Source organism: Epinephelus lanceolatus, chromosome 17 (genome assembly GCF_041903045.1).
Source record: "Epinephelus lanceolatus isolate andai-2023 chromosome 17, ASM4190304v1, whole genome shotgun sequence".
Lineage (NCBI taxonomy): Eukaryota > Metazoa > Chordata > Actinopteri > Perciformes > Serranidae > Epinephelus > Epinephelus lanceolatus.
Window position 1 is genome coordinate 5,280,569 of NC_135750.1, and position 23,450 is coordinate 5,304,018.

A 23,450-nucleotide genomic window follows, 5' to 3' on the forward strand; every position below is an offset into this window, starting at 1 on the left:
TGAGGAGAGGAGAAAAGTTAATGCGGCTCTCTGTGAGGGAATTGTCTTTGTTTTACTGTGAGATCTGGAATAATTTCACTTTTTTATCACCAAGTGACAAGCCTCACAGGCTGTGCTGTGTCTCTGTTCAAGTGTCTTAGTTCAATTTCTAATGTGGCCTTCGAGATTACAGCCAGATCGTGGAAGCTGAGAGTGTCTTTGTTGTGTGTGTGTGTGTGTGTGTTTGTGTGTGTGTGTGTGTGTGTGTGTGAAGCTCTCAGATGGTTGTGATATTCAGAAAGCCTCAAAACCAAAACAGTAACAAGTCGCTGGCAGCTTTTTAAGCCTTTAACCAGAATTCATCATCTCTCTGTCAGTCTGTTTTCTTTCCTGCCTGTATTGGCTTTTCTCAAGTGCTCAGTGGCAAAATCTGTGTGATCTGTGAGTTCATGAATGCACATTTCTGCTAGCTGTGTCCTTTGTATGCCTTTGTTGACTGCCTGCTAAATCAATATTGTATGAACAGCAGGGTGACCCGAGGTTGCGCTAACACACCTGTGATTTGTCTATTATCTCAAGTCTAAAAGCCACTTCTTGTTAAAGCTCTGTTATCTGCCAAGCCCTCGCCGTTCACTGTGCATCTCTGAAAAGGTTTTCTTTCTTTGTGACAGGTCAGTGTAATTCCAAGTAATAGATTGGAATTGTATTTTGTTATTGTTGCCGCCTCTGCTGTCAGCGCCTCTTGTTTTTCAAGTAGAAGAACGTCAATTCGACTTTCAGCCCGCTGACATTTGAACGCCCCGCTGCGCAACCTTGTTTGTCTGCCACTCAGTGTATGCATGTGTGTGTTCAAGAATCTAAATATTTAAAGCAGCGTTTTCATCTGCTACCTTGTTTTTCGCCGAGCGTAAGCGATCAGATCGGGCCCTCTTCCCAGGCAGAGGAGGAGAGGGGATAGAAGAGGTTGTTTTCCTCTCATTATCCGCCGGTGCCTTGGTTTTACCTTGACCCGAGCGCACCACTGTTTTATTACAGGGCCTGTCTCAGTGCCAATTGGAGAGAATAAGAACAAAGCACAAAGTCAATTCAGCTGGAGAGGGACACAGGGAAGAGTGGCCTTGTGCGGATGTGAGCACACACACATTCACACACACACACACACGCACCATAACACAAGGGTAGAGAGAACGTTCTTGTTTGTCTCTGCCATTAGTCACTCCATGCAGAAGTGATTTAGTGTCTAAATTACAGGCTCGGCTCCATGTGAATCATCCGGCTACATCATGCTCTGCTTTTGCATAACAAAACGATTAAAAAGATTAGACTCACCGAAAAAAGGCTCCCATCTCCGTAGCTCTAATCAACAGCGGAACTACCTACAATAAAGACAAGCCAAATTTCACCATCTGGGATGTTACCATATGCAGCTTAATGTTCTGGACGTTTTTTTTTTCCTACTGTGAGTCGTATATGTCATGATTACATCTCAAATCTGATGTTGATAAACAGCTCATTACAGTAGAAGTTTATTTTCCTTTCCGTGGTGCAATAGCAATATTATATTTCACATTTGGCCCTCTATACTGAGACATTTTATTTTCCTTGTCATAACATGGCTGCTGTGTATTTTCTGTGTCTTATTCTGTGGCTTTGACTTGGCAGTCTTCTTGAGGAGGAACAGGACCAGAAGTCTGAAGCCTTGCTTGTAGCCTTAAATATCCAGTTTGTCATCAGTGCGGCTCTTAAAGCTGTAATTATATGTCTTTATATTTGTAATGATGCAATAATTGGTAGCGACCAGAAACAGAGCTAATGTGAATATTGGGCTTTCATGTAGTGGTGGGCGATATGGTCCTTCTGGGTATTTTTGCGATAACACAACCCGGTCTCACTCCAAAGTTGTCGAAATCCGGTACTTGGTCTGTGACTTGCAGCATCAGACACCACCAAAAAAAGCTGTCCTTTCACGTTGGCATGATATGCTGCCGGTTGAAGTTGTAGTTTAACGGTGCTCGGCGTCGCCAGGGGGAAATGTGGGGACAACAGTGAAAGTTAAGGCGGCAAGAGGTGGATGGGTCCAACACACGCCAACTTTCACCCAAGAGGCCGGATGATGTATTTCACATCATTTGGCGGAGCTTCGCTGGCCCTCAGGGCAGTAGCTTGAACCACAGGCTGAATTCTGCATTTTCATATTATCCGCCACCGCCACCCATGCTGCTGCCGGCACGGAGCAGTTGGGAGAAATTTTCCTGGAGGCATTTCTACCAGAAAGGGATCTCTTGGTAAAGGGTTAGGAAAAAAGTCACGGTTTGGGTAAAAATGATTAGATTTCTGTCAGAAAAGGCTTTCTTGGAGAAAGGCTAGGAATATTTCTCACATGTGCTGCCACGGACACAAAGAGTATAGAAGCAGATCGATACGATATAGGATACAATACGATACGATACATTAGCGCTGCTCGATTAATCGAATTTTAATCTAGATTACGATTTGGGCTTTCAACGATTATGAAAACAAAATAATCGGCATGAAACGATTATGCGCTTCTTGTCAGTTCACTCTTGTTGTCTTGTGTTGTAAATCAAACGCACCTGGAAGCCGTGCATGCACAATACCGCCCCCTCCCCTCCTCTCCTCTTTTCACTCCACGAGCCAGTCAAGTAGGTGAACTACGAGTAATGCGAGGGGCAGGTGATCGCGGAAGCAGGGCGTAAAATTAACTTTTTACCTCATCTTCCATTGGCTAGTGACCTCCAAAAATTTACCGGCCAAACATATTTTTCACAAGCCAAATAAAAAAATCGTGCCTTGTTTGACTAAAAATAATTACCTTCCAACTTTAGGAAAATCCAACCCTGTCCTCTGTGTTTCTTTGGCGTGCTTGCAGCAGAGGCTGCAGCTCATTGTGTTGGTGTGCGGGTCGTAGGTCAGCCATGACCACGGCTGGCCAGCCTCGTCTAGTTTCCATTTTTCAATCAAATGCCGTGCGACATTTGTACTTCGTTTAACTGTCTGTTCTTCTTGTCCAAGTCCAACATGTTCATCTTCGTTTTTCCTCTTTTCTGGCGGTGGCTTCACGGCAGAAATGTGTCAGAAGTTACCATAGAATGCCCAGGGTTCTGGTAGCTGATGTCATGCGTTCCCGGCACACATACAATAAGCCGCGAGGGTCAAAATAGTCTGACACAGCTGGCAGAAATGGTCGAAGCACATAAAAAACCCACATGCAATTCAGAATTTTCCATCGGCCACTGGCGGGTTTTTGTTTTTGTTTTATATGCCAAGCTCATTTTTTACCCGCCATTGGCGCTTGGCCGGTGTTAATTTTACGCCCTGTGCAGAAGATTTCAAAAACAGCTTGCGGAAAAATCTCTGTTTTCTCAGGTCATGTAGCAACAATTTCAAAAGTATTTTCATCTTTTTCCTGCACAGGCAGCCTTTTTTATGTGAGGACCGTCTTTATATTTATAAAATACTTCTTTAAATATTTAATCAAATAAAAAACAGTGCTGTAAAACAGTTCTCTGGTGACCTTTTGGTGCCCAGAAACATTTTTTTCAGTTTAGTAAAGAAAAGCATAACAGTGTTAAAGTAATGATGCTTTTTAAAGTTGTATTAGGTAAAGGTGCGTGCAGTTCAGTCGCGCCTGAGAACAGAGACACAAGAGAAAACATTTCAATCAGGAACTTAACACCCATTAGTGCAGAGTGGGAATGACTCACAAGATGCTTCAGTGTTTCTCTGAAAATGAGCGATTTGTCCTTTTCTTCCTCCCCCTTTCCTTCACCTCTTCACTTCACTCGTCTCTCTCATCATCTCTGCTTCTTTCTCCACCTTTTTCAGCACCCTCCACTCTCCCCCACTCACTCTCTTTGTCTGCATACATTCCCTCACCTGAAACACTGGTAACCACACTGTCAGAGGATTTAAGTGCTGGATGCAGAGCAGCGCCGCGGCAGTAGATTACCATCAAAGGAACTGAAGCATTTGCTGCACAAGTTGAAAAGAAAATGTTGGTTTCTACTGTGACATTTCAGAGATAAAATCCTAACACATCTCTTTCTCTTCAAACACTGTCTTTTCTCTGCAGCGTGCAAATGTAACAGCCACGCCAACGTGTGCCACGTCAACACAGGGAAGTGCTTCTGTACCACTAAGGGCATCAAGGGAGACCAGTGTCAGCTGTGAGTACATGATCACATAACTGCAGTGTGATTAATGCCCATCCACCCTACCCATCCATCATTAGGTCATCCAGTTAATGCCACACCTTAAGGTGATGCTAAACTTTGGGTTATAGTAACACTTTGAATAAAACTTACAGACAGACTCAAGGGTTTTTGAGTTTTGGGGGAATGTGATATTTTCTTTGTGAGGAAGATAGAGAGAATAATGATGAACAAAAGCTTGTGTGTATACAGTACAGTGTGTGTGTGTGTGTGTGTGTGTGTGTGTGTTTCCCCCTGAATGTGCCAGACTCAACTGCTGCAGCACTACAATATCCTAAATGACTCGGCAGACCAACACACCACAGAGACAGACTGAAAACTGCTGCATCAATAAATCTAACAGGCGAGGCAGAGAGCAGAGACAGAGAGTACAGTGTGTGTGTGTGTGTGTGTGTGTGTGTGTGTGTGTGTGTGTGTGTGTGCCATGTCCAGGAAAACGAACATACAGTAATATGAGACAAGACGACTGAAGCAGTGAGACAGTCTTTGTTTAAACTGTGATAGCATGTTTCAGGTGTTATTGATTATACATACCAGTGTGTGTGTGTGTGTGTGTGTGTGTGTGTGTGTGTGTGTTAGATGTTTCATAAACCTGCTTTGTGCTTGTAATTGCTGCCATTATGCGATTGTACAGTTGGTAATGTGTTTATTCAGAGTTGTGGTTTCTGTGTTCACGTCGGTGGAGCCTGCAGAGTCAGTTCACTTTATTACAGCTGATTGTTTGTTAATGTGTTTGATCAGTTTCTTTCACTTAACTGAATGAGAAAACATCGGGAGACAAAAGCTGCATAAATATTATCACTGGTTTAAGAAGTGGTGAAGTGTGTTTTGATACAGAGTCAGATTCTTTTAAACCATAAACTGATCGCCTAATGAGAGCTACAAGCAGCTTGCAGACTTCAAATATTAAAGCCACACAGCATACACCCTGCACACACACACACACACACATCTTGACTCATACCTGCTTCCGATTATGCAAATGTCCCGACCCTTAACTTAAGCTTTGACTTTCACCTCCAACCTCCACGTAACCCTGAAGTGATCCTAAACTCCAGCTCAGCTCCTGACATGAACACGACCTCACACTAAAGACTCTCTCCACATGTTTTCTGCCAGCTCTGATCAGCGTTCCTTTGAGACACAGTTGTGCACTCATCACTGGAGATATTTGGCTTAATGCTGACTATCACAGGGCTGACACATTTATTCAATTTAATTTAATGTAATTAATTTATTTTTTGTCAGTCAGTGTGCAGTAAATGAAACGTCCCCCAATTGAGCCGCAGAGTGAGAGCTCCCTGCTTTCATGCTGCTCTCCAATAAAGGCAGCTGCAGACACAGACCCAGGGTGAGTCTGAGTGAGACGGAGGCAGCTGCCTGGAGGACGAGAGGCTTTGTCCAGCTATGCTCAGAGATGATTTTATCTTCTGCATTTTCTGTTTGACGTGGTAGAATTACAGGCCACAGCAACTTAATATGACGCGACATCTGGCTTGTGTTTGATATCTGGTGTCGGCACATTTCCGATCCATTCTCAGTGTAGTTAGCACATATTATCTCTGAGGGCTAACTTGGCTTGTTAGCTATATCACATTAATATCACTGTCAACTGAATGTTCTCGATTTACCGGTCGATCTATGTTCCAACCAGAGCATGTGAGCGGAGCGGGTGAAAATTTCCGCTCCTCGCTTGCAGACCTGTCACTTTGCACCGCTCGTCTGCTCCGCTTGGTTCTGCGCATTCTTCGCTCCGCTCCGCTCCACTCCATCATAAATTTTATCCCACTCCACTCGCACACCACTCGTACTACCCTAACCTGTAATCTTCTATTCACAAATAAAACATAAGCTTGGTAGATTCTCAGGGGAAGCCCTCTCGCCTCTCCCCGCAGTTAGGGACCGTTCTCCAAGGTACCGCTGCTTCTCTTCTCAGTTTCTTTTCTGAAGTACACAGTAAACTCCATAGTTTTGAAAGAAAATAGTGTGGATGTGCGCAGGTGCAAAGATGCATTCTAGGTGGAGTATGAGCAACCGGAGCGAAATTGGAGTGAGAGATAAGGCTCCGCTCCACCTTTTAAAAAAAATAGCCGCTCCTCGCTCAACACAAAATCCTCCCGCTCCCCGCTCAGCTCTGTTCCAGCTCCGCTCCGCTCACATGCTCTGGTTCCAACCCTCACCTATGGTCACAAGCGCTGGGTAGTGACCGAAAGAACGAGATCGTGAGTACAAGCGGCCGAAATGAGTTTCCTCCGCAGGGTGGCTGGGCTCAGCCTTAGAGATAGGGTGAGGAGCTCAGACATCCGGGAGGGACTCGGAGTAGAGTCGCTGCTCCTCCACATCGAGAGGAGCCAGTTGAGGTGGTTCGGGCATCTGGTAAGGATGCCTTCTGGGCATGTCCAACCGGGAGGAGACCTCAGGGCCGCCCCAGGACACGCTGGAGGGATTACATCGCCCGGCTGGGGAGAGGACTGTCTGGGCTTCTCTGCTGAGGCTGCTGCCCCCGCGACCCGGACCCGGATAAGCGGAGGACGACAAGTATGAGTACGAGTATGAACTGAATGTTCTCCTGAAGCTTTAGATGATGTTTTGGCTCTCAGGCCTGCTTTAAGACCATATTTTACCCCATATTGTGTGATTGTTGATCTTGAAGAAGGCCAGAGGGCTGAAACATCATCTAAATCAAAGTGACATGGAGCCAGAGTGTGCAACTCTTGTTTCCTTCTTTCATGACAGTTGCGACAAACATGGTTGAGATTGACGCAGCTATGAATGTTGCTCTAAGGTGAGTCATTAAGACTATCAGGCTACATTACTTGTATAATCAGAACAGACATGTCCTATGATTTCCAGCCTTCTATGATTATATTTACCCTTTACAGCAGGCACATCCTGACAGCTGAGAATATTACTGTCAGGTATTGTCCCCCCTCTATTAAATATGAAAGGAGGCTGAAAATCACAGGACATGTCTGTTCTGATGATACAAGTCAGCGGTCCTGAAATATGTGTTTCTCTTCTATAATACACATTCTACATCTCGGAGGTGACGTCTTTCCACATACGTGCTTCCTTCGCCTTTCAAATGGGGCAGAGCTCCGTGGGAAACAGTAGGAGAGACACAGCCTGAGGGGGAACTGGGATCTGACACAACACCGGAGGGAGAAGCAGGTCCGTGGAGCTGTGCGCCGGACGAAAAAACAAGCGCGTCGCACTGAATGTGCGCCCCTCCCTACGCTACATCTGGACGCCCCCCATGCACACACACACGCTTTAACAAAGGCGGCGGCCAAAATCACCCAGGCGGCCCGCCTTTGTCTTAGATAGGCAGGGAAAACCTTGTATAAAAGTTAAACATCAAATTTTCCCAGCAACTGTTACCACAACATCTGCGCTACCTAAAACAATTTATTCTGATGATCATGCTAGTTACATTTTAGTAGATCTGCAACAATCCCCAGCTGCAGTTGACTATGAGTGAATGTAGAGTTGGCCCTTCCTTCACTTGCCATTCGTGTCTGTTTTTTTGGGCGTAATGTTTCTTTTCAGCGCACAGCCATATTTCATTATTCTGGTGGAGCCTCCACAGAGGCTGAGAGCAGAAATGGTGTGTTTGTGTGTGTTCACTTGTGCGTCCCTAAGCCACTGTGCTGCAGTCGCTTTCACCTTTGATTTGCTCTGACACCCTCTCTGTCTCTCTCTAAATGTCTCTCTATCATGCCGCTGTTTGTTTTTGCTTGAGTCACTCCAAAATGGTGTGCCAAGTAGAGGGCCATTTGTTTGTCGTTTTGATTATGAACGAGCAATTTCCCCCCGGGGGCGGACGGTAAGCGTCCCCAGGTTACATCAGGTGTGTGGATGCATATTCGAGAGTGTGTGTTCTGTGCAGAGTCACAAACACTAAGAGTCAGAGTTAATGAGGCCATTAGGTAAATTTGCTTTTATGTGTGTGTGTGTGTGTGTGTGTGTGTGTGTGTGTGTGTATCCTTAAGTGCCTGCATTCATGAGATATTATCTCTGCTTCTGGATTTGTGTGACGGTCTTTCATCTTTTGTTTCATTCACATAACACAGAAAAGGAATTTCTTCTGTCTGTCTGTCTGTCTGTCCTCACTGTTTGTTTGTGCTTTTAATCCATCAATGCTTCACAATGTTTGTAGTCCCACGTCAGCTATATTTACATCAGGACCCACGTTCTGTCAACACAGACAATTCACACTTTGACACCCACAATTACATACCATATATATGTGTGTATATTTATAATTTCATCAAGCCATGATGAGGACACAAGGAGGTCGGTGCTAAGAAGCCAACTAAGTGGGAGGAATAAGGCGGAATATACTTCTGTGTTGAGTCAATGCCGTAGCCTCCCCAGAAATGTAACTACACATTGTGGTGACGTAGACTTCCTGTCTGTTTCTGTAAGCTGAAACCATTTCCCTCAGTGGAAACAAAACTTTTATTTACTTTAATTTCACAGATAAGAAACAGTAAATCGTGAAGACAATAAAGCCTCCACAAAAATAGCATTATAAGTCTTGTATGTGATTTATCCTGGCTTCATATGAACAGAGGAAATCTCTGCTAGCTGCTAGGCTAATTTATACAATGTAAAATGCCATAGGCTTGTGCTAATAATGTTAGCATGTTGTATTTGCTTGGAAAGCGTGTTTAGTATAAGAGAGTTGTTTTGTCAATGAACCTTGTGAGTTGTAATGGAGCTGAATTTTGTAATGTTACCTTTGTTACATGTTGCTGTTGTCCCTGGATTCATATGAGTAGAGGAGAAGTAAGCTAGCTGCTAGGCTAATTTATACAATGTAAAATGCCATAGGCTTGTGCTAATAACGTTAGCATGTTGTATTTGTGGGGAAAATGTGTCCAGATAAAGACAAGTGTTTGTCTCTGAATGCTGCGAGTTATAGTGAAGCTGATTTGTGTACTTGTGTTTGAAACGGTCTCTATTAAGCCATGTTTAATGTGTGTTTAATGTGTGTTTTGGATCAACTAAACTTTACAGCACTTCACAGAAACCCCGCCACCAATTAGTGTCTTGGAGGTGTAACTGCAGAGTGACACAGACACACCACCACACAAGTATAAATGCTCACAACTGCGAAGATCATGTGTGTAGGCTATGGCGTAGGGTCTGCAGCACAAGTATAAATCCTGCTTGAGACTCAAGCCATCAACATGCACGCTCTACTGGTCATCAGATACCCAGCAGGAATAGTGAGCTGTTTCACTGTTGGTTATACCCAAAGTCCAGCGCCGTACACGTCACGTTTTTTGTGCCCTCAGATTCATTGTTTTTAATGTAGACGCACGGCAGGCACGCTGAAACAACAGATCAACGTCAGAGCGGTGCGCACGCGTTCCCGAGCACCTATTTTTCAGGCCGTGACAGCTGTGCCCAGAGATAAACTTCTGGGTTCAGCTTTTGGTATATCTGTTCTACGGACAATAGGGCTACACACAAACAGTGCCTGGAGGAAGATCAGCTCTGCACTCAGGATTTCAGGTAAAAAAGTTTTGATATGGTGCTTGTAAGATTGCTTAGCAACCTCAAGCTGCCAACCGCGCTCTTGAAAGCTGGCACAGAAAAGGCACAAGAGTAACACCTAGCACCTGACCTCACATTTCCCAGGTGGTTAAAGACACAGCATGTGCACAGCCCTGTAGAAACCACGAGCAGCAAAATGGAGGAGGGCGAGGATTTTTGAGTGTCTGAACCACAACTCAGGACAAAACAAGGAGCATCCAAGAATACATGAGGAAGATGGTCCCTCGGGATGACCTGCTCAGAGAGTGCCTCAGGCAGCAGACGACACAGGGTGATGAGGAGGGAGAGGAAATACCGTGAAAGACCAAAGCTTCCATGAGTTGTACCATCGGCAGATGGTAATCCTACCAGGGGCTAGAAAAGTCCGGCCTGAAGGGCAGGACAGGGGCCTTGATCATGGCAGTATGAGAGCAGGCCCTGAGCACCAGGTCCATTGAGGCACGGGTCTGCCAGGACTGCTGAAACATTGACTGTTGCCCCTAGAATCTTATCGATGTCTTAGCGATAGCCGATGGGTTTTGATGTTTCCAGAAACACCAAAATCAGTTAAGATCATCCTCTGGGGATGATCAACATTCAAACTAAATTTCTCATTAGTTGTAGCTGTTGAGATATCTTTGACTGGACCAGTGTTGGACGGTCCGTCAGTGTCCCGTGGCTGTGCCACCAGCAGAGTGAAAATGAGTCTTACAGCAAATCCACCATGTGTTTACAGAGCCGATGTGAACGTGTGAACAGTAACAGCTGCTGCACGTAGCTCGGAGTGTGAACGTGACAGGTCAAGACTGCAGGAATATGGTCTATACCTGAGCTACAGATACTCTGTGGAATAGCTCCACCAGATGTTCTCCTGCTGTTTACATGAGGTTACAGTTCTAATTTACATCACTCATGAATAATCTATCTATCTAGCACTTTAACATTCACTTCACTGAGGTCTCCACTTTATTCCTCCTTGTTTTCTCTCGTGCTGCCTTGTCTGTCTGACTGACTGTTGATTTAGCTTTAATTGGCCTCCTCTCCAAATGCAGAGAACTCCACTAATTGACTGTTAATTTGCATCTTTTACTGTACTTGTCAGGAGAGGAAGTGTTTGTGTTTGTCATTTGAAATGTTGCTCAACGAGGTAGCCTGTGTAGTTTTCTGTTTTACTAACTGCACACTGAGTCATTTTAATGCCTGTGAAAGTCTCAACAGTTGAAACACCTTCACAAGAAACGACACACACACCAAAACACACCAACAAGCAGGACCAGTATCATCGTGACCTTTAATCTCCAATTTGTTCATCTTTGCAGGGGTTTACAGGAACAGCAAGCAGAGCAAAAACACTCGTCACCCGTCTGTGTGTGTGTGTGTGTCTGCAGCTGAGTCAGAGTGTGTTTTAAGTGATGAGGCAGTCCAGTCCTGTGTGGCCCTTATCTTGTCCCCATTAGGCTGTTGTAAGCAGCTTAAGTGTCCGTCCCCTTTTTGTTGGAGCTCTGCGTCCAGGACTTTAGTGTCCCCCAAGAGAGAAACAGCTCGTCCTCGCCCCCGCCTACTTAGCCTGTGAGTCAGCTTATCCTTCTTCTCTGCACATATATTAAAACCTATATGTGGCCAGTATCAGCCTCAGGACACGCTCAGCCAGTTTATCAGAAGCTAGTTAGCTTGCAAGCTACATGACTAGCTTTGATTTTGCTTTGGTCGTGTTTGTTTCGTCGAGCTGCAACCTCCAGTGCTGAAAAATGAAGTTAACGCAGAAGTGCCAAATCCTGCAGTTCCCTGAACGGCCACTTGGGGCTGGCAGCAAAAGCGGGTCAATCCCTGTAGAACCCTGTGTTAAAATGCCCCAGTTTACAAAAGAAATGAACATGTTTACATCCTGGTACAAAAATAGTTTGGTCTTTATAATTAATTTCCCCCTTCATGACAACTGAAAGGGGGTTCTGCTCCTTTGTGGCAGTCAACGTGAAGCAGCTCCAAAGCTTTTAACCTCTTCAAAATGGACTTCCTGCACAAATGTATTTTTCTGTAATTACGCTGGTTTTTCCCTGTAATGGCCCTGGAAAATTGTTGTTTGCATGATCCTGAAATAAAATCATACCAGCTAGAACATTCATTCTTTTTGCAGCAGAAAGCTAAGGCTTCTGTCTTTCCCAGTATGACCTTACATTACCTTACATGCCGTGCAAACATGTTATCTTGCCGTAATTACAACGGTATGTCCCGTAGTGGCAATCGGAAGTCATTTGCATGATCCTGTGTATATATCAATCTGAAATAAAAACCAAAATACCTTGGACAGTCATTCTTTTTGCAGCAGACAGCTAAGGATTCTGTCTTTCCCATCATCATACGATGACCTCGCATTACCTCACCTTACCTTACGTGCTGTGCAAACATGGTATTTTGCCGTAATGGCCGTAGGAGGTCGTTTTTTGCCTGATCCTAAATCAATCTGAAATACAAACCATAACAGCTAGAATATTCATTCTTTTTGCAGCAGAAAGATAAGACTTCTGTCTCTTCTATCATCACATTATGACCTTGCTTTACCTTACAGCAGTGCAAATGTAGTATTTTGCTGTAATTATGCTGGAATTTCCCCGTAATGGCCGTAAGGAAGTCCTTGTATGCATGATCCTGTATATCTGAAATAAAAATTATAATAGCTGGAGCATTCTTTCTTTTTGCAGCAGACAGCTAAGGCTTCTGTCTTTCCCTTCATCACATCCTGACCTTGCATTACCCGACTTTTCCTCATGTGCTGGGCAAACATGCTATTTAGTCTTAATTATGCTGGTATTTCGCCATAATGGCCATTGGAGGTCATTGTTTGTGCGATCCTGAGTATATATCAATCTAAAATAAAAAACACAATAGCTAGGACATTGATTTTTTTTGCAGCAGAAAGCTAAGGCTTCCATCTTTTCCATCATCACACCATGACCTTGCATTACCTCACCTTACATGCTGTACAAACACAGAATTTTGCTGTAATCATGCCTGTATTTTCTCATAATGGCGGCGGGAGATTGTTGTTTGTATGATCCTGTATATGTGTATATATATATATATATATATATATATATATATATATATATATATATATATATATATATATGTGTGTGTAACTGAATTAAAAACCATAACAGATAGAACATCGATTTTTTTTGCAGCAGAAAGCTAAGGCTTCCATCTTTTCCATCATCACATCATGGCCTTGCATTACCTTACCTTACATGCTGTACAAATGTGGTATTTCGGTGTAAATATGCCAGTATTTCCCCGTAATAGCTGTTGGAAGTCATTGTTTGTATGATCCTGATTATATCAATCTGAAATAAACACCATAATAGCTAAAGCATTCATTCTATCTGCAGTGTAAAGCTAAGGCCTCTGCCTTTCCTGTCATCACACCATGACCTTGCATTACTTTACCTAGTGTGCTTTGTAAACGTAGTATTTTGCCGTAATTATGACGGTATTTCCCCGTAATACTTGTTGGAAGTTGCTCAATCCTGAATATATAAATATCAATCTGAAATAAGAACCATAGCAGCTAGAGCAGTCATTCTTTCTGCAGCAAAAAGCTAAGGCTTCTGTCCTCTGTGTCATCATGTTGTACACTCGTCATTGTGTTATGTTATGTGCGGTGCAAAACTGTGTGAAAATGCATGGCGGCGCCAAAGACATGAATGATAAATCTATCACAATGTCTTTTTACTGTGCTCATTCAAATGAGTATATCTCAAAAACTAAACAATGAACATAGTTCAAATAACTCATGGGGTGTAAGGAAATATGTTCTTTATGTTACTACATTTAAACATTTTTTTGATCATTATTTTTTGTGTTTTTATTTTGTAAAATTGATGAAAAACAAGTCAATTTTTTGTATTTTTTTCAATGACACAATATAATACTTTTATCAGTTATTATGGTTTATTGACTTACATAACATTTTAGCTTAGGTTCTACAGATTTTAGGGATATGAAGCATTTAAACACAGTCTAAGAAATGTCAATACAATGACCCTGCTCTCCATCCATGTCTCCTCTCTGGATCCTAAACTGTTGGTTTAATAATCTTCTTTCATCTTGTCTTTAAGTTTCATATCTCCACTTGTTTCCTTCTTTCCATATTTCTATCCTGCACATGACACCCAGTGAGAAACCCGAGAACTCACTGAGCTCTGCCAAACTGAAATAAAATATAAGCACGTTCAGCTTCTCTTAAAGGACCGTTCTTTAGTTCAGCAGAAATCTCAGTTACTTGGAACATGTTGGTCTAAATGTCAAGTGGTCTCTTAAACTGATTCACGTGCCACTATTGGACCTAAAGTATCATTCTGCTTTTCTGTTTGTTTTATTGTCGTTCTAAACTCCTGATTCAGGTTGTGAGCTCAGTGAGGCAGTCCAGGTTTAAGGCCTCGTCCTTGGCCGGGGTTTACAGAGGAATGAAATATTCAGTATCCGGCGCTGCTCTGTGACCTGCTGCAGCACTACAAGCGAATTCAAAAACACTCCGGCTGTAAACCTCACCTGCCCTCTTGTTCTTCTTCACTTATTCCTCTTTGTTTCCTGTCATTCTCCTCCTGCATGAGTCTTTCATGCTCTCTCTTTCCTAATCCTCCTCTGCTTCACTGTGAAACAATATGAAACTGTTAACTTTTGATATTTATTCCATATTAAGTAAAGCTTGTCAAACATCTGCACATGGGTTTGATCACCAGCAATTTCTCTTTCTTTCCAAATGGCCACGATACAGAACTTCACTTTAGCTGCAGCAGTGATAATAAACACTTTTGTTTTTCATTTTAAAGTCTTCCAGATGAAGGTCATGGAGCCACTCTCATCACACACATACAGAAAGAACAATAAAAAAAGATGAATACCGCTCCGTCACGGTGGAGCTTCAGCTTTTTATAGACACGTTAAAAGCCTTGATATTATAATAACAATTACATTTAGTCCGCTCACCACAGTTTTAACATTTCTTGGCAGCGGAAGTTTAATAACTCCGTCTTTTTTGTCCTCTACTGCCAGGCAAGAATTTTCCTATCTGCACTTCAGGCACACGTCATCCGTCTTGACACTTTAATGGCCTCAGAAAGCATGTACATCATTCCTCGACGATAACTCGAAAAAACCTGTTAACCCTGATATTTTTCTTTAATTACTTCTGCTGTGTTATAATTTACATTATACTTAAAAGCCCTTATGCTCCTGGACCACCAGGCCCCTTGAAACACATGCAAATCCCATTATGTATTTTGAAAAATTCATTAGATTTCTGCTGGAGAAATCAATTGGTTCTTTACCTAATTGTGCTGCGGCAGAGCTCACTGGACATTAGAGACTTTCCCTTAACCTAAAGGTCACAACTCTCAGCCACAGCCAATTACTGTCCGTCAACAAGTGTGCGTCTTTTTTTAAAGATAATCAACCCCTATCTGGTCACAGTGAATAACTGAGAAATGGTGAAATGTCAGAAATGAAATTTAAATGAAACACTGAATAGATTGTTTCTGATGAGTGACAGCGGCTGATGTATTTAAACTGAAATGCCATGTTATTCTCTTTCTATTGTCAAAAGTATATCAAGTATGTTTCTCATTTTGTTTTTCCACTCACCAGCAGTGATTAATGTCAATGCAAAAACATCTGAGAGACAGAGATGAATACAGAACAAACCTTCTGAGTTAGATTAAAGCTACAACTACAACAATTAAGGGACACTGCACTAAAAATCTCTGTATTGTCTTTAAAGGTTGCACAAAAAACCCACTTAGCAGCAGTGAATATACAACTCATGTGCCGCCTACTCATATAGCTCCCAAGCTGCTCCGTAAGTCTTGTATTTAGCCATATATTGGCAGAGTCATGATTTGTTTTGGATCAGCATTAGAGCAGTGGATTATGCTTCAGGAGTGCTTTGAGGAGTTTACAGTGTTGGCAGTTTTTGATCCATTTGTTTGCCATTACTGTGTCTCCATTGTTCCTGCTATAAATCCAAGATCAATACAGCTGCCGTCTTCCACGAAGGAGCAGCTTTAAACTTTTTAGTGACACCATTCAAGCTCACATTGTTAGTTTCCCTCTGTGTACAATTTCATCTGTTGCCTGGGTCCAGACAAAGCGGCAGCTTTTGGGGCTGAAAAATGAAGCCAAAGTGCCAAAAACTGCAGTTCACTGAACTGCCACTTGAGGCTGGCTTCTTTAGCCTCATGTTATAATGACTAACTACAGCAGAAATAAAGATGTTAACAGCCTGGAACAAAATACAGTTTGGGATTTAGATTTTATCAAGGCTTAAATTCAGACATAATTAAGGGCCACCTGCTTTGAGTGACAGGCCGTGTGCTGATAGTGTCCTGATAGGCACCAACCTCTCACCCAAATATCGTCACTTCTGGCTCTAAAAAAAAACCCAATATGGCAATGGCTGTAATGCCGTCCACAAGGCCCACAAACCAATAGATGATGTCACGGTACCTACATCCAGTAGCGCTGTGGGGGCAATTGAAGATTAGCCAAACAGCGCCGCTAGTGGGATTAGCACTGTTGTACAGCTGTTGTCAAGCTGTACGTTGGAACCATTGTGGAGTAATGTCAATTCTAACGGCGTAAGACAAGATAGACGCTGCTATCAAGGCTGCTCTATATCGACACGTCTGCTCAATATCACCCAACATCCAAGTTTGGTTTTACTTTGCTCCACTCCTCCCTTAAACCCCCAGCAAAACCAGTATGTTGGCATGGTTACACATCAGTGTTGACCTAAACTGACCTTAGATTCAGGCGGATACTTTGGTCTCTAGTGATTGGTTGGGAAAAACTGAACCCCCCTGAAGATGGAAACGGAGCTGACACTGGGTCGATATAACTCAAACATTCACCGAACGGTCTCTCTTTCATGTTTGTCGTGCTAAATAAGATTCTTGAATTTGTTATGATCTCTTGATTAAGAAATATTTAACACTGACGACATGTGTTCTCAATTTTCTCTGACATTTTTTTTTTTTTTTTTTTTGTACATTGCTCCGCTCGGTGGCAAAACCAGTAGGCTATGTTGGCATGGCAACCATATACATTCACAATGATGACACATCAGTGTGGACCCAAAATGACACCAGATTCAGGCGAATATGTTGGTCTCTGGTAACCTGGAAATCCAGATGCCCCGCCCCCAGCAAATTTATATTTGCTTTGCACGGGGATCTGGCCCCGACGAGCAGAGCCTGGGGAATCGCCATTGGACCAATCGGATCAGTCTATCTGACAGAGGTGGGCTCAGGGCGGGCGTAACATGATGAGGACAGCGCTGTAGGAGTCAAAGAGTAAACAGCCAAGATGGCAGCTGCCGAAGGATGCGTCCATTCAGTTTAGCTTTGGAATAAACACTAAGCCAACTACACTTATCTTTTTCCTTGAGAGAGGAACAGAAGACTGCCCTAGAAGCCTTTGTTTCCAGGAAGGACATTTTTGCCGTTTTGCCGACGGGATACGGCAAAAGCATAATATATCAGTTAGCCCCACTGGTCGGCAAACAAATGGCGCTTAGTGCAACGAATAAGTCACCTTGTATTTTGCTCTGATTGGCCATTGTGCTATCCAATTGTGTGCGGCGGCATTTAATATGCCTCAGTTAGTGCTGCCCCCTGGGGAGGAAGGGTGTATCAGTGAGGGCCAGACTCAAAATCTTTCTAGATTTGAGTCTGGATTTCCAGGCTAGGTCTCTGGTGATTGATTAGAAAAAATTGAATCCTGCTATTCCATGTAAATCAGTAGAGTGGACACAATGTTGTCAAAACTTTCAATTTGTCAGTACATATCAATTCTGAATAGCTGAAATTGTTTCAACACTCTCTTTTCCCCATGTTGACAGGCCACACTGAAACCAGCTTCATTTTCTTGCACTCTCTTACTGTTAATGTTTACTAGTCATTCTGCTGTCCTCTGCAACTCACCAAGAAAAGACAAAGTTAAAGTTGTCCTTTAGCCTTGTATATCAGTCTTTGATCATTTTTTAAAAATTGTTTGCCCTTAAAGGGATAGTTCGGATTTGTTGAAGTGGGGTTATATGAGGTACTTATCAATAGTCAGTGTATTGCACACAGTAGATGTCAGTCAGCAGGCCACCAGTTTGGAGAAGCAGGCTGGAGTCTGACATGGATGCTAAGCGATGAACAGCTGTGGATGGGAATTGGCAACAAAATGTAGTTTAGCCATCTACTTAAAAAACTCTAAACTATGCCTGTAATCTCAGTTTTTCCCCATGGTGCCAAATGTCAATATTTATCGTAGGGCTGAAGATTAATCAGGCAAATCCATCAACATCTTTCACCTTGTCCAGATATATAAGCTGATGATCCTCTGATGCTCCTGCTGTTGCATTAGATCTGTGTTAGAGTGCTTCAGGAGGTTAGGTGTTCTCTCTCATCATGGTGTGTGTGTGTGTGTGTGTGTGTGTGTGGGCCCCCTGGGGAAGAAGAGAGCAGCTCCGACTAGACAGGACTGTCGAGGGAAATCACCTTGCAGAGAGCTGGGGGAAGACAATACCTGCAGCAAGGGCCCACCTGGCGCACACACACACACAACCACACACACACACACACACACACACACACTCTAACACAAAAAAATGTGTCTTTGTAAAAACTGAGCCCTTGTTGAATGCTAATGCCTCTCGTCTTTCTCTCCTTTCTTCTTTTTCTTCTTCTCCTTCCTCCTATTTGTCTTACCCTCTCCGCCTGTCTCTCCTTTCCTGTGTCGCTCCAGATGTGACTCGGAGAACCGTTACCTTGGCAACCCTCTCAGAGGAACATGTTATTGTAAGTATCCTGATGCCGCTACACCTGAGTCTCCCTCACCTCCCTGGCCCTCACACACACACACACACACACACACACACACATGCTGCTGCGTGCTATGTCAATCTGTGTCCTGTGATTATCATCTATGTACCCAAGGACGGAAGGTACCCAGAATGCTAAATGCTAACCCTGCTAGCCTTCTTGAGATAAAATGGAAAAGTAACCATGACCACATAGTTCGGGAGCAAGAGTGTGTGTGCATGGTAACGAATGTGGACAGACTCTTTAAATCACTTCTGCGGTAGAATACACCTCTCTGCTGTCGATCCATAAGTTCACTGAGTTCCTAACACTCATATTTGTGCCAAAATGTATATAAACGTACCTCCAGTGCTGTTTAGGAGCTTCGAGGAGGGTATGACACCAACGCAGTGTATTTACGCCCTATTCTGGCAATGATTTGACAGTTAATGACATTCTTGGAACCACTCAGCGTACAGATGGACATGACCGAGTGTGCAAACACAGACGTCACACGCTAATATTTGTATTTGCTTTCTGACTACAAGAGGTGTCAGAAGTCTAATACGTAACTAGAAAGGTATATCACAGCTATTTTGGGACGATGACTTACAGTAGGTTGGGCATTTTTAGCTTCCTTTGAGACCCAGCAGTGAACTGAAATCCATCATCTGGACAGTTCATACACTTTATCAGATCAGGCAGTGACAGGACCTCATGTTGCCTCTGACTCTGCCTAACTCCACCGTGTAGAGGCAGAATGAAAGTAACAGAACCCCTCACAGAAGTTTCCAATTGCTCAGTATCATGATATGACGTCATACATTGGTGTGCTGTCCAGATGGAGGGCAGATAACTGGAGGCAACGACTACCAACACAGCACGAGTCCCAGTGATCCTCCACAGCTCCATCCTGTCGTCCAAATATGGGCACTTCTGGCTCATAAAACTAAAAAAAAAAGGCGATGGCCAAAGTGCTGAGCTCGTCCACAAACCAATAGGTGATGTCATGATAGCTACATCTATGATTTTATACAGTTTATGGTCATAAAAGTCGATTGATTGCAAACAAGCTATCAATGGAGAGGCATAAGACACAATTCAACCCAACCACAAGTATCTTCCAAAATGACTTTAATACCCATTTTGGAAAATGACTGAAAGCATTTCCTAATCTTAAACGTCTATAGTTATGTTTTGCTTAAGTTTGGGCAGCTAAATGTCTTGGTTAGGGAAAGATTGTGATCCTGGTTAAAGTAACATCAACTCCAGGTAGGAGAGACAGGATTTCCAAGACATACATTTATTTTAAGCGGCCCACCATGATTTAAACATCTGCTGCCACAAGTAGATTTTCAGTTTTTGGAAATGGACAATAATTAAGGAGTGCTTTTGTAACATATATATACCATTCTGCTATTAATTGCACTGCACTGTCGGAGTGAAGGATTCACTTGGGCCAGAGATGGAGCAGCAGAATGTCAGGTGAAAGTGAAGTCTAACCGTTCATTCTTCTAGGTCCAAAAGTTTGCATTCACTTGCAGCAGCTGCTCCTCTCATCCATCCATCGACTCATCATTGATCCACCCTGCGACTCAAAACTCCACGGACTTTTGCTGAGGAAAAAAAAACTAAAGAGAGCTCCGCCTGTGCTACATTCATGGACCCACAAAATCCTCAGAATGATACAAAGGGACACATAAGCATTTGATAGTTTGCTCTGTACTGCCACGCACACACTCTTATTCTGTGGGAACATTGACACAGCATGCTCACCGTGCTCTCCTGTGTTCAAATCACATTCTTTGTATTGTAGACACCACCCTCCACCTCTGCCTCCTCCCTAATAAGTCTTGCTGTGCTAATAACAATGTCTCATTACATCCACTTTTGCTTCAGCGAAAGCATCTGAGGTTGAAGGCCATTCTTGACCTTGAAACACTTTGACCATGAAAAGTTGCTTGTCAGAAAAACGTGAACATCATTGTTACAAGCTCATAACCTACGAGGACAGGGTTATCATTACTTTCACTTACTCAGGTCTACCATGAGAGAGGTGGGGAGCGATACAAGGAGAGAGTGTTTCGGTCCAGGAGTTGTTTTCCTGTTTCCAGATGCTAGCAGGGATCACATTGACTTAGCTCATTTGCAACAAATTGCCGGTTTTTCCTCTTAAAGGGCAGACGAAGGAGGAGAGTCAAAACAGATGTTTTGTGGCGCACAAGTACACGCTCCCTCGCTCTGCATCTCTCTCACGAACACCCTCGAATACACATTCGTCTACAAATTGCCATCATCGGTTTAAATATTATAACACAGCAGAATAAAGTTCAAGTCCTGTCAATGTCAATAGCCCTCCAGCTCGAGTGGAGCTATCATTGTTGCTGCGAGGGAGGCTCGAAAGGATACAGCAATCAGAGGAGTCACGCCACTGATTGCACCGGTCACCTCAAATATGTCTTTGATCGCCAAAACAACCTCTGCTCAAGAATGTGATTGAAGATGGGAACATGGGTTCACCTTCACTGCTGCAAAGCTTTATCTTAAAATGCCAGTTATCCTTAGTTTAAGACACAGAATCAGACATTTAGATCAGAGAAATCTGCCCATGTACGATATTCTTATCTGTAATAATCTGGTTTACAATGAGGAACAAAAAACCAAACCAAAAAATATGTGTCAACTTGTGCTATCATCAAAAGTGAATCACTTTTTATTTGACAGTTCATTGATGGCATGGCTTTACCCTGCCTGCTGGATGCAGGACTGAGGTTTGAAGGCACTAGATGGCACTAATGCAATGCCCTTGCCCAGCACTGGAAGGGCTTTAGATAATATAAATGCATACAGTCAGACATACAAGCACAGGCTGTAATGGCCCCTAAAGACTGTGGGTGCACGGCTCCTTGACATCTCCATGGCTGCGGCTGAAGTGGTGTGTGTTTTCACATGTATTTGACATTATGTCCTGTCATTATTGTGACATTATCTTCTCTGTTGTCTATGAAACCGGGCCAGCTTTGTTTGATCAAGACCGAGCACACACAGGAATACACACACACATGAATGCACACAACATGCAGAGAGATAGTGTGTATAAATTCCACATTTAAAAGCCATCCATTTCCCCGTGCTGTAAGGGAAGCAGCCACGACTGTGGTCCAGGTCAATATTAGCTTTAAATGTCATTGGAAGGAAGGTGCTGATAAAAAAATAGCATAATGTCAATCATGTAAAGTTGCATGCAGAGTCTCAGAGAGGCAGCACTGTCCTTGCTGGAGCTTCTGGCAGGTTTACAGTAGACATTTGAGAAATCTGCACCACCTGTGGAAGTCTTTTGATGTGGAGAGATGGTGAAGAGTTATCAAACAGCTGACAGAGGAGAGATTAACTGGAATGGGAGGAGGAGACAGTGTGGATAGACCAGCATGGTCAGTTTCAACTCTTTATGTAGTTTGCAAAGTGCATAAATACAAACAGGAATTCAGGAAAAGTTTCTGTGTAAGCTATGGCACATATTTCGAGACCTTTTCCTTCTGCTAATGTATTTTTAAGAGCTAATATAGGTCCGGCTGCCCCGTCACAAAGGCTCCAGGACAAAACTGTGACCTTCTTTTATCTTACTGTACTTTTATCTTACTTTGCTGCCTTTAGCATCCCAAAAATCCTTTACACTTGTGTCTGTGGTTATTTGTATTGAAGTAAGGGTTGCAATATATACCTGAGGTTTGCTGACAACAAGAAGAGAAAACAACAATATATCTGCTGCTCAAATTATGTTTTTCTGACTGTCCTCCAGTCTTTGCTTTTTCAGTCTGAAGTACTGAATAGTTAAACCTCTTCAGTTCTTCCTAACACTATTCAAATGAAGCAATCTGACGAGGGACTTCTGATACTGTGGGCAACCTGCAACAAGAGGTCAGAACCAAACATTGCCTCACTTCAAAGGGTCACAAGTCAAAAAAGGAGGTTAACCAGCACTATGAGGACAGAGACGTGCAATGACACAGGTTCAGCCTGTTAACCTGGCGTCCTCTGAAGGGGACGACTTTGAAAAGCCGTGGCTGCGTTTCATTAGATGCTCGACGTGCCCTCGTTGACTTCCCCTCAACTTTGCCCTCAGAGGAATAGAGACAGAGCACAATGTGTCATACTCTTAAAACCATGCCCACTGGAGGGAACAACTATCTGCACCGCATGATATGACCAAGGGCTGGAACCAGTGGTGTAGTGGAGGGTATACGTGTCTGGTCTCACTCCGAAGTCGTCGAAAACCAGCGCTCGGTTAGTGACTTCCTCTGTCAGACACTGATGGAAAAAGCGGTCCTTTCACGTCAGCATGATACGTTACGTTAATGGTTTTAGTGGTAGAGGCGGGGGTAGACCAGTAGCTCCTGTGTTCAGCAATATTGGTCATGGACCTTCCATGTCCAGATATGATGTGCAAGGTACCCTGGGTGCGTTCTGGAATGCCGTGCACTTTGGCCTGTTACGTACATTGTCTGTTTTCAAAATACACTTCCGTTTTCACAGGAAATTTAACGTTTATATACAGTCTCTTTCAAAATAAAAGCACTATGTCAGTATAACACGGCAAATCGATGTTTTTTTTCTTCAACAACAAGCGCACATGGTTAGGTTTGGGGGAAAAAACAGGGTTTTTGCTTTATAATCTTACGGGATGCAAACACCACTCTCCCGGGTGAAAGCTGGTGTTTGTTGAACCCATCCACCACCCCTCCTGCCTGCCTCACTCGGACTTTCGCCACCCTAACCTTTGTTCTTGTCCTGCTGTGTTTCCCCCTGATGCCGCCAGGTGCCGTTAAACTGTAACGCCAACCACCTGTGTATC

The 23,450-nt window shown here is 43.3% G+C and overlaps 1 protein-coding gene across 3 annotated transcripts in view; it reads left to right on the forward strand.

Annotated features, from left to right (window-relative positions):
- Positions 1 to 23,450, forward strand: part of atrnl1a (attractin-like 1a) — a 445,178-nt gene that overhangs the window by 172,660 nt on the left and 249,068 nt on the right. For all 3 annotated transcript variants that reach the window (XM_033643351.2, XM_078160934.1, XM_033643359.2), the window contains 2 exons: positions 4,073 to 4,166; positions 18,543 to 18,595. In XM_033643351.2, coding sequence (XP_033499242.2) covers positions 4,073 to 4,166; positions 18,543 to 18,595 — 147 coding nt within the window. The remainder of the gene's footprint in view (positions 1 to 4,072; positions 4,167 to 18,542; positions 18,596 to 23,450) is intronic.